Source organism: Gymnodraco acuticeps, unplaced genomic scaffold, assembly GCF_902827175.1.
Source record: "Gymnodraco acuticeps unplaced genomic scaffold, fGymAcu1.1, whole genome shotgun sequence".
Classification (NCBI taxonomy): Eukaryota; Metazoa; Chordata; class Actinopteri; order Perciformes; family Bathydraconidae; genus Gymnodraco; species Gymnodraco acuticeps.
The window spans coordinates 104,965-119,166 of record NW_022990735.1 but is presented as its reverse complement, the minus strand read 5'-3'; the positions used below and the strand labels follow the sequence as shown (position 1 = coordinate 119,166).

General features: G+C 42.5%; 1 protein-coding gene across 1 annotated transcript; it reads left to right on the top strand.

Annotated features, from left to right (window-relative positions):
- The first annotated feature begins 2,499 nt into the window (after positions 1-2,499).
- On the top strand, positions 2,500-13,784 carry bbc3 (BCL2 binding component 3). The gene is made up of 4 exons (XM_034231871.1): positions 2,500-2,816; positions 4,049-4,439; positions 9,076-9,281; positions 13,302-13,784. Exons 2-4 carry the CDS (start codon positions 4,058-4,060, stop codon positions 13,395-13,397), a joined length of 684 nt encoding a protein of 227 aa, XP_034087762.1. The 5' UTR covers positions 2,500-2,816; positions 4,049-4,057; the 3' UTR covers positions 13,398-13,784.
- The last annotated feature ends 418 nt before the right edge of the window (positions 13,785-14,202 follow it).

Sequence of the window (14,202 nt, the reverse complement as noted above, 5' to 3'; positions counted from 1 at the left end):
AGTTGACAGTTTCAGTCCTTGTCCAGTGTGTATTCCCAAAGATTTGACATCTCTGCATATCCGACATCCTAGCTTCTTATCTTTAAGAAGGAGCTATGCATTGGTCTTGCAAAAATATTGCACCTGGTCCGTTGTCCAGCAGTCAGGTGCATCGCTTTGCCCGGTGTTGGTGGTGGCAGGTGCGCCAGCAGCAGCTAACGTTAGAGGCTCTGGAGGAGGCGGCGGAGCTAGTGCTAATGCTAATGCACTAGAACTTGGAGCAGGAGGATCAACCAAAGAAAGCTCCCCATCAGACACAATTTCCAACACAGGCACAGCATTCTCTGTATTTGAAGTTTCTTCCGGCGACAACCGCTGTCTTTTTGCACTTTTATTAATCCACGCTAACATTTTAGAAATGCTAATTTGTGACGTGACTTGCTTTCCTTCTCTCGGGGGCGTGCCTGCTCTGTTCTATCACTCTACATTGCCACCCACTGGGTGGGAGTTGCACTGCATAAACACAACACACGTGCATCTAGGTATGTAAATTGTAAAGCATTAAAACATGGTTTTACTAACAGTTTTCAGTATGTTGTTACTTCGGCATTATTATTATTATTATTATTATTATTATTTTGAAACGTGTATTACTATTAAATCACGGTCAAATAGGTTAATTTTGACATAGTCGTTTCCACCACAGTATTTACATGGAGAAGATAAGCCCCGCCCCCTCTCCAGCACGTTCTGTTTGAATGACAGGAGTAAACAGCTGTTAGAGCGATGAGAATGTCCGTTCGGCACCTCATGACGCATCTACTGAGTACGGGGCGGCTGTATATATATATATGGATGTATAATAAGAACGGCGGGAGAGTGTTGAGTACTGGCACGGTGCATGAGTACCGGAGTACCGCCAGCATGCCGGTACTGAGCAAGAAGTGCCGGTACTCCATGGGTCAGAACCAGAAGTGCCGGTACTGCGTACCGGTGAGTACCGGCCCAATTCCAGCACTGGTTTTAAGGATTTATTCGAGCGGATCACAGCTTAACACAGCTGAAGACTTCTCCACGCTGCTTTCAAACTGTGAGTAAAGAACATGTGCTTCACTTGGAGGCTGTCTGAAGGTGTACACAGGTCTCAGATGGACTTGGTATCACATTAAGAACGATATTCAGAAATAAGTCTAGCAACAATAGCTGGTTTAATTGATTTATTGGAGCTCGCAATGTTTTGAACAGACATCCCCGATCAACTCGTTTTTCTTTTTGTAGTCCTCGCTGTTCGCGTTCGGATATTGCCATCGTAAGCACAACCTCACACACTGGTACTGAATGTGCATCAAAGTGTTCCTATCCAGCCAAATATACCAAAAGATGTATGTAAACGACAGAAGAAGCGATCGAAATGTGTATTTCAGTCGAGGCCACGCCTCCACATCTGTCAACCAGTTGATCGGGGAACCAGTCAATCCGGAACACCGGTCCACATTAATACAAATGATCCCAATACGTATGATTGTATGAAAAGATCTTAAAATCAATACAGATGTATTTATTATAAAGTCTGACTTTATTGAATCGTCAGACTGAAGCACTCCTTTGTCTGACTGATGCACAAAGGAGTGCTTCAGTCTGACGATTCAATAAAGTCAGACTGAAGCACTCCTTTGTGCATCAGTCAGTCCTCACAGTAAATACAGAGCTAAATCCCAGACCAAATGCACGCTGAAGGCTCTTTGAGCATGTTTTTCTCTCACTGATTGTGCTGTTATGTTAAATGTTTGTGTTTCATGTATTTGTGTATGCATATTTGTCTGTTGATGTTGGACATGGAGCTGCTGTGACGCAAGTCAAATTTCAAACTTGATCTGACAATAAAGTAATATCGTATCGTATCGTATCGTTAGTCCTTAACATCTATCACTGTGTATATCACCATTCAAACATCTTTTAAAAGTTGAACAAACCCCACACAGCTCAGTAAAGACTGTGAAATGTTGACTTTATTTGATCATTTCAGTAAAAACTAACGTTCATATTTCTCTTTTTGATTATAATACTGATGAACGTTCAGAAAAAAGCACTTTGGCAACTTACCACATACGTTTTAAAATGCTTAATAAGCACCGTAACATTCATGATATCATTTCTCCGTCATATCGTTTGTTTCCGTGAACGGCCGACTGTTGTGTGATGGCAAATGCTGCGGCTGCAATGCATTGTGGGGCAGCATTTTCTCCTCTCCTTTCAGTTAGGGAGGTCCAGTGGTTCCTAAACTAAAGGAGGTTATAAAGGAAGTTTGAAATCTCCTTTCCTTTCATTTGGAGAATTGGAACGGCACTTATCATGGCTGCCAGTGACGTACTTCCGGGTCATTTCACTCCGTTAGGAAGGTTCCTAAGCTAAATGAACTATTGGAACGCAACCTATTTATGAGGTCAATAAATGTTGTGGTGTGTTTTATTCTGAAAGTCCAAACCGGAAGTCTGCTGTATCTTCTGTATTGACAAAGATAGTGAGGCAGCAGGAGAGCGCTCAGACCCGACAGATCTTCAGAGAAGAGCACCGAGACCAGCCTCCTTCTTTATACATCTCATCGGTATATTCTGATGGGTTAATCTAACAGACAACAACCAGCTGATTATAAACCGTGACAATCAACGGCAGATCTTTGACATGGAATGACACGATTCCTCCCGAGTGGACCTTTAACATCTTGTGACACTTCGCCCGCCGGTTGTTCTGGAAGAGTGTATCCCGTCTGATGTGCACCTATTACGGCTGCTCTCTGCCCTGCACACCGCATCACCACGGAGCGTCATAAACAGCCAGTAAGCGCTTCATCTTTATTTACTGCTGCAGAAGTTGGAAAGGTTTTTGACAACTTGGGCAAGACACTTCACCCCAAATTGCTCCTGGGGGGATTGTCCACAGTACTGAATGTATGTAAGTCGCTTTGGATAAAAGCGTCTAACAAGTGACATGTAATGTAACTTAAAGACAAGTTGCATCATCTGTCGAGCTGTCAGAAGAAAGTGTGGTTGAACGTATCGGTGCATATCTACTTTGAAATTATTTTATCAACATTTACTCTCTTTTTTACAACAGATGTAAAGTATTGACCCCTGCGCCTTCGAGCCTTTCGCGTTATAGTTCTGATTTGAGACATGTCCGGACAAGTCCCATTCAGAAACGTTAATGGAAAAAAAAATCCTAAATCAGAGTTAAAGGTTCACGATATTGATAGGCTATTTAAATAAATGTGTTTAGCCCCAGAACCAGAAAACTGTCAGAAACTGGTTAATTTATCAAACGAATAATGCATTTATGATTGAATGTATTAAAACTTAAAGCAGGGTCGTGGTTCTGTAATTCGACATCTTTACGCATTTTCCGATTTATTTTCCTTGCGTTTTTTAAATAACCCTAAATAAACGGGATTTTAAGTGGCACATTTATTAATTTCACTTCACGTGGAGGATTTATGCTCAGTCTTTTCTCGATATTATCCTTCCTATCATCAGTTTATTGTCAAAGCGGAGAGAAATCTCCGCGTGGCTCGCCTTTCTGTGAGATTGTGTGTACCTATGATGTGTACGCGTGCTCGCTTCCTCGTGCTCGATCGGCGCGGATCAGATCTGTTTACAAACAAGTCTCGTGCCCTAGCGGCCGGTACGATCATTTATAATGTAGGTTGCTGGGTCAAACTGGTGGAGAAAGACTAGATGTGTGTATGTGTGCTTTTCTGGTGTTTTTGTATGAGATATGTTATCCTATTATATATTAAATCAAATTAAATGTTTTTTTTTATTGATAGTATAATATATACTTTAATTTGGATCAATAAAGTATATCTTATCAGATAGTATATATCCGGAGGGGTCACGAACAAGACTTGCACATGTTTTCTTAATTCTTTGTACATTGATTTCTCAGGGCCACTGTTTTTTGTGTTTGTTTGAATTCAATTTGTTGTTTTTTAGATGACTATGTTTATACATTTTGATTTGATGCTTCAGTACATGTTGTCTTGCTTTGTTTGACGCATGTCTGTGTGATTTAGGCTACTGAGATGGCCCGTGCAGAGACCATGGAGAGCGCCGGGGAGACAGGAGGAGAACCAGGAGACGGCCCCCTGCCTCGCCACAGCTCCTGCCGGATGGAGCTGCCCCGCCCCTTCTACAACTGGCCCGGCATGCTCACCACCACCATCACCATCACCACCGGCTCTGTGACTGGCCCCGGGGCCTTACACCTCCACCAGAACCACCACCACCTGCACCCTTTGCAGGCCCTCTATATGTCATACCCGGTGCCTTGCCCCCGCCCAGAGGGCCAGGACGAGCCCCAGACTCACCAGCAGTTACCTTGGTCATCGTCATCATCAACGCCTCCCTCACCTCTCTGCCATCGGAGGGAAGAGAGGGCCAGTGTCTTCTCAGGAGAGCAGTCAGGTAAGATAGTCCTATTCACATTTAATCAAAGATATCCAGCGTGGTTTAGGTTATTTGGGAGATACAAAGTGTTATATCTCTTAAGTAATAGGATGTGGGTTGCAGCATGGTGTTGTTAAAACCATGTGGGTTAGCTCTCCCTGTGTTTGTAACACCAGGCACATCACTTATGATTTAGAACAGTTACCTCGGAGAGAAACTCACAAACACACAGATATGTTTGGCCTCGACTGAAGGTGGAAACAGATCTGTATTTTTTATTGTTGGACTACATTCAGGAAGAAGAAGCAAAGCACCCATAACAACAATGAGAAATGTGACAATACATACACATGCATACATTTATGTTATTAATGGCAGATACTTAGAAATATGTCATTTTCAACATCTGCTTAAAAAAAACATATTTTCACCAACGCTTATTTTACATATTGAGCACTAGCTGTGAAATAATAATGTTGCATTGGCTTAATTGATGTCACAGACAAAAGAAACATATAATAATATGTTTGTTTAACCATGATGGTGTAGTCTGTGTGTGACCTGTTTAACTACTTACTGATGCCCTATGGTGGAATGTGACTACTTTAAAACATTGATTCACAGCCAATCACTGCTGCAGGATAAGCATTAGATCAGAGTGGATGCAGGTTCTGACCAAGAGTCACGACTCAGCATAGCTTGCCTTCCTGACCTCCTCCCTTAATATACACAGACGTTGTCAGCTGGCAGGAGAGTATCAGTTCAGTCTGTGCTGTGTCTCCATGACAGGAGACTGTTTGGGCAGTGTTGATGGGGGCAGGTGGAGGGATGAAGAGGATGTGTGTTACCCACTGTCGCAGGAATAAACATGTGACGTTTTTGGCCTTGTAGCCAGCAGACCACTGAGCTGCTGCTGCTGCTGCCTCAGGAGCTCTTACTGGTTTGTTCATGAGACAATGTCTGTCTGTCTGGAGTTCACGAGGGGTGAGAAGAGGGGAACTTCCTCTGACAATGGTGGGCGGTAACACAGAAAACACATTTGACCTTTTATAGTACATTATTTTTGACATTGTAAAAACCCTCTTCTCTATTATCTCTATAATGGAATTGGGATATCTTGCATGAATGGACCTTGGACCTATTTTTATTGTATTGTCAAAAATGTCCCTTTTTTACAATCCCAGTATTTGGGGAATAAAGGCTAGATACAGGCACATGGCTGTACCTTTTTCATTTACATCTGCAGCAGTTTTTATGTGTGAGCGAGACACCCCATATTATGTTAGGATGAGTCACGCAGAGTCTAAACTTAGATAAGTATCCTGGAGGGAAATGTGGAGGCTGTAGAAAAGGAAATTCAGGTGTTGGCATTCACAGGATACAGGAAACACAGGTTAACATTAGACACTGTGTCTCTGTGTTGTGACAGATAGAGGGGTAAACAGATACATTGCCCCACCCCCTTCCTCTCTCAGCTGCAGGTCAGCTGTGCATGCCGGGCATGTTCAGACATGTCCTGTGCAGTCTGAAGGAACCAATGTGCTGCATTTCCTGCTGCTCTGAGATCAGCCTGGCAGCACACAGTCAGTCTGTAGTCTGCCCACAAGAGCTTCTATTGGCCTCTCAGTCAGGTGTTAAGCTTAGTTTAAATTGTCAGAGTTACAGTTAGTTAATCAGGCTTATCAGTCAGGCTACGAATCAAAGTTAGTCATCTAATGAGGGAGACACTTTGTTATCCAGTCAGTAAATAGGTTTATCAGTTAGATACTCAGCAACCTAGTGAATTAATTAGTCAGACACTTTCAGTTATTCACTAATGAGGCACTCAATAATTAAAATGTCACTTTATCCAGATCATCTGTCAGGTTGGTAAACAGTCATTATGAAAGTTTTTTGTCGATTTGTAAGTGAATTTGTTGTATTGTGTGCACAGAGGTGGGAAAGGTACTCAGATCTTGTACTTGAGTAAAAGTAGAAGTACTCAGATCTTGTACTTGAGTAAAAGTAGAAGTACCAGAGTGTAGGAATACTCTGTTACAGTAAAAGTCCTGCATTCAAAATGTTCCTCAAGTAAAAGTAGAAAAGTATTCTCATCAAAATATAGTGAAAGACAGTAAAAGTAGTCGTTGTGCAGATTGGTCCATTTCAGAATAATATATATGATATGTTTTATAATGATTGATCATGAAAGTGTTCTCAAAGCTGGTGAAGGTGCAGCTAGTTTGAATGGCTTTGTATACTGCAGGGTAGCTGGTGGATTTACTCCAGGTGGAACTAGAGTCTGATTCAACACTTGATTAGATTTCACATCATTCATCCACATCTGTGAAGTAACTAAAGGTATTAAATACATGTAGTGAGTAAAAGTACACCATGTACCTCTGAACTGTAGAGGAGGAGAAGAACAAAGTAGCAAAAAATGGAACAACTCAAGTAGCTCAAAATTGTACTTAATAAAATACAATTTAAAATATTTATTTAAAAATGGTTATAGCGCTTAAAAGGTTTGGAAACTAATGTCCTTGCAGGATTCTTGCTGTTCTATATCATCGTAGTTGAAGGCACTTATGGTAACGGCCTACACACGGCGGCGTGCGTTGTCGCTTCTGCCCATTCACTTTGAATGGGGTGATGTCACGATTCGCCGAACTGCATTGTGGGAGCAATGCGGAGCTTCTCTTGCGGTGCTCGCTGCAAAAGTAGAGCAATGTTCTACTTTTGACGCCTCGACGGACGCGCCAGCCAATCAAATCATATGCCAATACAAGCTCTAGCCAATCAAACCGCGTGCTTGTGTGTCTGGGGTGGGAGATTCATGTGATTGGTTGTTGGTCGAGTTTCAGCCCCCCCCGCCGGCAAGCGACAACGCACGCCGCCGTGTGTAGGGGCCGTAAGAGACTTTGGATCTAAGCATCAGCTAAATTATTTAGCTGAATAAAAAAAGGAATTGTTTGTTAATTTATTTATTATTTCTTTGGTTAGTCAGAGGATTTGTCGGTTTGTTATTTAATGACAACATCTCTCAGCCGTAAGCTTTTATCGGCTTTAGTCTGTTTTTATTTGTAATGCCACCCCTTCACCCGGCAACCGAGTCCCCCCCAGTCTCCTGCATCCCATATTTATCTGCTCTCAGGATCTCTGTCACCTTGTCACTCTGTCAGCCTATCAAACAGACCGGTTCACCAACAGCCCCGCCCCCTTACATCCCTCCAGCCTATCCAGCTCAGACCCCCACTGCCGGCCAATCGAATAGAGACGTCTCCAAGAGTGCTGTCTTCAAGTTACCTTGGCAACAAGCCAGTGTTTCCTGTTTGTTATTTTTCCTCCGCTCTCTCTTTCCTCCCTCTCCGCCTCCATCTCTCCCTCTGTCTAGTCACCTGCATCTTTAAAGGATCAGTTGTAATCCTCCTAGCAAAGTAGATGCTGTGGTTGCCAGGGGTGCCTGTTTCTGTGGCAACAAAGAGTTGTGGTTGCTAGAGACCCTCTGCTCCGTGACAGAGACAGGGGTCCATTCACAGGAAAGCTGTTGTCAAAGTCAGAAACAAGTGTACAAAGGTTATCTAATCGTCTATTAAAAACGACACGCTGCCAGAGACAAGGATCTTTCATGTAGTATGATAAATCCTTTTCATATGTTGGATGGATATTCAAATAAGCAAGAAACATAACAAGAACATAAAAAAATAACTAATTCAATTTAGCAACTAATTTTATAAATGTGTTATGTGAAATATCTGAAAAGAAATGATAAGATACAGAAAAAGAGAAATAATGAATTCATTGTATATAATGCTTACACAAAACAAGATGTATCTGAATAAAGCAGAACAATAAGCATGATAAATAAAAAAATGATCAAGTAGGTTACCGTTAAAGATTTGAGACAATTTCCTTTTTTTTCATAAAATCCTAAAACCTCTAATAGTTTTAGGCCTTTTTGTCACGCTAAAGCAACCAGACAGAAGGCAACAACAACACTAGATCTGTAAACACAACAAACAAACACACACACACACACACAGTTCTCTCCATACCAGACTTATTAAGCAGATTAAGAGATTACTCTCCAAAGTTCCATGAAGAGGAAACAGACCCATCAGGCTCCTTAGCAAATATGTGTTGCCACAAGTCTAACTAATGTAACTGAACAACCCAACTGGAATAAATGTTGAATGTTGTTTAAAAACTCCCTCTTCTATTCTCTATCAAGTATGATACACTTTGAGAGGAACTTATTTTACTGTATGCAAATGGTGAACATATTGTTTCAACCTTACTTATCTCTTCATACTCATTGTAATTAAACATTCATACTGATCGGTAATGGCCTGGAAGTGAAGTGTTCTGGGAGGTGTGTGTATGAAGTTGTGTGTGTTCTTGTATGTTAGGTCTCTGTTGGTCTGCCGCATGGTCTGCCCCCCCCACACACTTGAAGTGTCTCTATTATTGCTAAGGAGGCGGTTAATGTGCGCTACTTGTTAGGCATAACCAGAGGCTGTGGCAATAAAGCACTTGTGTCTTTTCAAACTTTAACTGTTTTTCTCAAAAGAGAGACGAAGAGTAAGAGCATATGGAAAAACGATTTTAAATGATTAAACAATTATGGAGAATTGCATGTTATTTTGTGAATTAATTTAGCATTTTTCTGCTGCAGACTCGCTCAGAGAGGATCCCCAGGAGGCCTCCAGCAGGCAGGGGCCTCTTCCAGACCTGCTGCCACAGAACGAGCAGCTCTCCTGGGCTTCCCCTCGTCACAGAGCCCCCGGAGGAGAGGCAGTGCAGGTGCAGGTCATCAGGAGGGTGGCTCACCAGCTGAGGGCCATCGGAGATGAGATCAATGCCACAGTCCTCCACAGAGCGGTAAGAGGAGGGGCGGGGCTTCAGTGTTATATACAGTGTGTTTAGCTATAATATGTTATAGGTTTTGTTTATAGTAAACAAAGTAATGTGGACATTTACAGTGACCTAAATAACATGTTTCAAAAGACCCTGTTAGAAAATTAGTCCAGTCCAGCTTCATTATCACAATGTTAGAAACACCTGAGCATTCAGTGTCATTCTTGTGAAGGGATTCTACAAAGGTTTTATCGTCATATGCACAATAGCTAGAGTGTGATTATTGTCAATGAAAAACTGTCCCATTACTTCTCCAACCGTGTAACATACAATATACCTTAGACATAATCAGAAAAATACATGTGGCACAAGGAAATGCAGGAATGACAGTTTGCAAAAATGAAACAATGAACAGTGGAGTGAAATACTGCTTATTGCTTTCCCTCCATCTGAGTGTAGCAGTCTGATGTGTGTGTGTGTGTGTGTGTGTGTGTGTGTGTGTGTGTGTGTGTGTGTGTGTGTGTGTGTGTGTGTGTGTGTGTGTGTGTGTGTGTGTGTGTGTGTGTGTGTGTGTGTGTGTGTGTGTGTGTGTGTGTGTGTGTGTGTGTGTGTGTGTGTGTGTGTGTGTGTGTGTGTGTGTGTGTGTGTGTGTGTGTGTGTGTGTGTGTGTGTGTGTGTGTGTGTGTGTGTGTGTGTGTGTGTGTGTGTGTGTGTGTGTGTGTGTGTTGTGTGTGTGTGTGTGTGTGTGTGTGTGTGTGTGTGTGTGTGTGTGTGTGTCTTTGACAGATCACTACTCGCGTGTGAGCCAGTTTAATCTCTTTTCACTTTTTACTGTGGACCTTTTTACAAATGTCCGTCCTAAATCTTTCCACCTCTCTCTCCTATTTCCTCTTTTTCTATGTAGTTATATAAATGTGTACTTTTTAGAAACTTCATTGCACACAGTCCTCTTTCAGATTCATGTTCCCTCACTTATGTTTTTGTACAGTTTCCTTCCTCATCATTGTTGCTCTAATCTTTCTAACTCTATATGAATTGAAGTATGCCCTACACACCTGAAAACAACACAAACACATTTCACATCCAAACGATACTCCCAGATGAAATCACAGTATGTTTTACACTGCTGTCTGTCTGTTTCCTTGTATTGTTATGTCTTTAATTCCCTCCCCCCTCCCTCCCTCCCCTGTAGTCTAGATCGCGTGAGGAGTTGGCAGCAACTCTCCACCTCCTCCCCCCCCACACACACTCACACAAACACACACACTTCCCCAGTCCCCACTGCTCTCTCTCTCCCTCGCCGTCCCGCCTCATGCACATAAACAAAGATGACGTCACCTAGTCTTGACTCACACTCGGACACGGATCGCGCACACACACACACACACACACACACACACACACACACACACACACACACACACACACACACACACACACACACACACACACACACACACTATAAGGTAGGGCTGTGCGATTATGGCAAAAATCATAATCACGATTATTTGGGTCATTAATTGATATCACGATTATTTTGACGATTATTCATTGACCATTTATTGAACTTTAAAACAAATAATATTTTACCAATAAACAAGATCAACAAATATGTTGGAGCACACTTCCAAAACCATACTAAACATAGATTATTAATATGATAAATAAAAATAAATTAGACCAAAATAAATTAAATCAAATATGATGCAGTGCACTGTCACAACCTACTGAAAACTACTTAACATATAGCCAACATGTTGGTAAAACATATTCAACATATTCCACTCAGTTAAACGTTGAAGGCTGGCCAACCGTCATGGTCCAGAAGTAACAGGAAATAAATGTTGAACTACAATTTAAGACCAAATAAAATGTTTAGGCCACCATGGCAAATGCTGGTAAGGCTGCTCATGTCATCTCTTAAAGATGTTTTGCAAGAAACACCAGCCTGTTTACATGGTCTGGTTTCAGAGATGAGCGCAGGCAGGTGACAATATTGCCACCTGTACTGAAGACCCTCAGCCACGCCCCGACACATGGGGTGACACCGGCCAATCACAAAGCTTTGATGCGTTCATGTGCATTATTCTGGCACAGGAAGATTATGTTACAGGACATTAACGATAAAACAGAATATTGTTGTTCTATTTTTAGACACATCTCGCGATCGACTGGTTGGGCACCCCTGGGCTAGACCATAGGTCTGTTGTGTTAGCAAAGTAGTCAGCTGAAGCCACATCTCTCTCAACTTCCCCACGGCATTTGTCACATAGCGCAGGCAGCGCAGACCTGCTGAAATAATACCGAGACGGCATCGCGTAACGCTTGTCCAACGTGTTGACAAGTTGCTTAAAGCCCTGGTTGCTAACAGTGCTAACTGGGCACATATCTTTAGCGATGTGAAATGTAATGACAAAGTACTTCCAAAGAGTGGAAATAGTTTTACCCTTCTTTTTAACGAGTTGCTGCTCTTGTTCTGACATCTTCGCTCTCGCTGAACACTCACAACACATGTCACTCCCACGTGGCCGAGTGGGCTTTTAGGGAGGGGCGAAAGCGCACCCAGCAAAATAATCGTATTTTGTCAATTATGCTGTTTTCATAATCGTCGCAAGCCATAATGGTAATCGCGATTAAAATACGATTAATTGCACAGCCCTACTATAAGGGTGCAGCAGCTCCTGTTGCAGTGTGTGATGCCGTTGGTCCCCTCATGGAGCTGTCTGTTGGCTCTCTGCAGGAAGACAGACAGAAATGGTTTTGTTTACCGCCGAGTCGAGCCAAAAGCACCGTCAGAGACTTCTTCTGTATAGCAGTTAGCAACAAAAGTAGGAGGCAAGGAGGGAGATTGTGAAGGAGAGAGGGAGGGAGGGAGGGTTAACCACAGGCACGTGAGGTGCAGACCGTTCAGAGTAGCATCTTTAACTCACACACTTGTTTATCCTCTCGTTCAAGTGGCGAAGTGTTTCATTATTCCATTAGTGCAGCATGGAGTCTCTTTCTCTGTTCTACACCCTTCTCCTGTTCACACACATCTGGATATGTGTCCTCCGTCTTCACAAGAAATACAAAAATCAGCTTCTAGGATTTGCTCCTTTCCACCCAGGTAGTCATTATGGTCCAACTTCAATTATTTGGCTCACTTGCGTTCAAAATGCTGAAGCAGCTGTAAATGATCCCTGAAGCACCTCAAGAGCCAAACCCTTAATCTGTGTCTGTGCCAACAGAACAAAGGGACCCCCATTGACTTGCATGAAGTTACAGTCATGTGATAAAGTCAAGTGCAGTTTGTAGGGCGGGTCATTAAATGTGCATTTTTTAGCATCTTGGCCCGCCTTAAAAATGTCAGATATTGAATGATCCAACAGTTTTATTATCTGGGCCAGGGGGAAGTTTGGTGAAGTGTGTGTTGATCTCTCTCTGTCCGCCGTTAATCTCTCATGCAACAGTCTTATATATTTTTGTGGCCATTTTTGACAGTATGCTCAAGGACTTGTCCTGGTTGCAGTGACTCACAATTTGGATAAAATATATATTTTATTGACTGCTTTAAACCGTCATTAATCTTTCTCAAATGTTCTCAAATGTTCTCAACGAAAGACATTTCCAAATATCAGCAAAAAACGAACCTCACATTGTTTGTTGCAAGTTTATTTATATAGCACCTTTCAACACAAGGCAATTCAAGGTGCTTTCCAAAAATGAAAGACATTCAGACAAAGGCATTAAAAAAAAAAAAGATAATAAAAGAAACATTAAAAGAAAAAATACATGAATAAAAAGTTACAGTGCAGTTTAAGATGTGAATAGTTCACATATAAGTTCCACTTTACTGATGAACACAACGGCTCAGGACACTTTTTAAATTTGTATGGCTTACTGACATTGAGAGAGAAGTTATGTCCTATTTTGGACTACACATTGATTCTATACCTTGTATGTTATCAACTTATCATTAAGTTCATTTTGTGCCTTTGAACTCTTTGGTGCCATCTTGACTGAATATTCTGGACTGATGTCTCTTTGTATGTTTCTCTGTCGCAGGGTGCCGTCCCGCTCTGGCAGGACTGGAGAGACGTCTGCCGAGGATTCTTCAACTTCCTCACCCAGACTCTCAGCACTCTGTACAGGATCACATAGGAGAGTGGTTACCATGGCGACTTTATGCATCCAGGAGTGTGGCTAGGGAATGGAACAAGTCCGACTGGTTGCTGCACTGTTTTAATCCCAGAGGATTTATGTGACCCGAAATCAAGACCTTTTTTTTGGGAAGAAAGGGAGGGATGTGAGAGCGCCCCCTGTGGCTGAGCTCTGAGTCAGGGTGCTGTGGAGCTGTCTGTCTGTCAGTCTGCTGGAACAGACTGCAGCTGACGGACCGCCTGCCGTTTTCATTCCTGTATATTTTGTCGAATCCACTGGCTGTCTCTTCCGTGTGTGTGTGTGTGTGTGTGTGTGTGTGTGTGTGTGTGTGTGTGTGTGTGTGTGTGTGTGTGTGTGTGTGTGTGTGTGTGTGTGTGTGTGTGTGTGTGTGTGTGTGTGTGTGTGTGTGTGTGTGTGTGTGTGTGGTGTGTGTGTGTGTGTGTGTGTGTGTGTGTGTGTGTGTGTGTGTGTGTGTGTGTGTGTGTGTGTGTGTGTGTGTGTGTGTGTGTGTGTGTGTGTGTGTGTGTGTGTGTGTGTGTGTGTGTGTGTGTGTGTGTGTGTGTGTGTGTGTGTGTGTGTGTGTGTGTGTGTGTGTGTGTGTGTGTGTGTGTGTGTGTGTGTGTGTGTGTGTGTGTGTGTGTGTGTGTGTGTGTGTGTGTGTGTCTCCCAGATGAGTTTATAGGTCAGCTGTTTTGGAAGTGAAGTTCTTCATGGCTCACTGGAGTGTTTTCATTTAGCTTTAATATCAGTGACCATTTACTGGAGGATGTGTTCTTATTTCCAAAATGGATGAAATCCCTCCAAT

Bases quoted from the DNA above. Each gene is read 5' to 3' on its own strand.
- bbc3 (XM_034231871.1), top strand. From the start codon at position 4,058: ATGGCCCGTGCAGAGACCATGGAGAGCGCCGGGGAGACAGGAGGAGAA. The intron at 4,440-9,075 runs GTAAGATAGTCC...TTTCTGCTGCAG, and splicing joins CTTCTCAGGAGAGCAGTCAG to ACTCGCTCAGAGAGGATCCC. The intron at 9,282-13,301 runs GTAAGAGGAGGG...TCTCTGTCGCAG, and splicing joins CCACAGTCCTCCACAGAGCG to GGTGCCGTCCCGCTCTGGCA.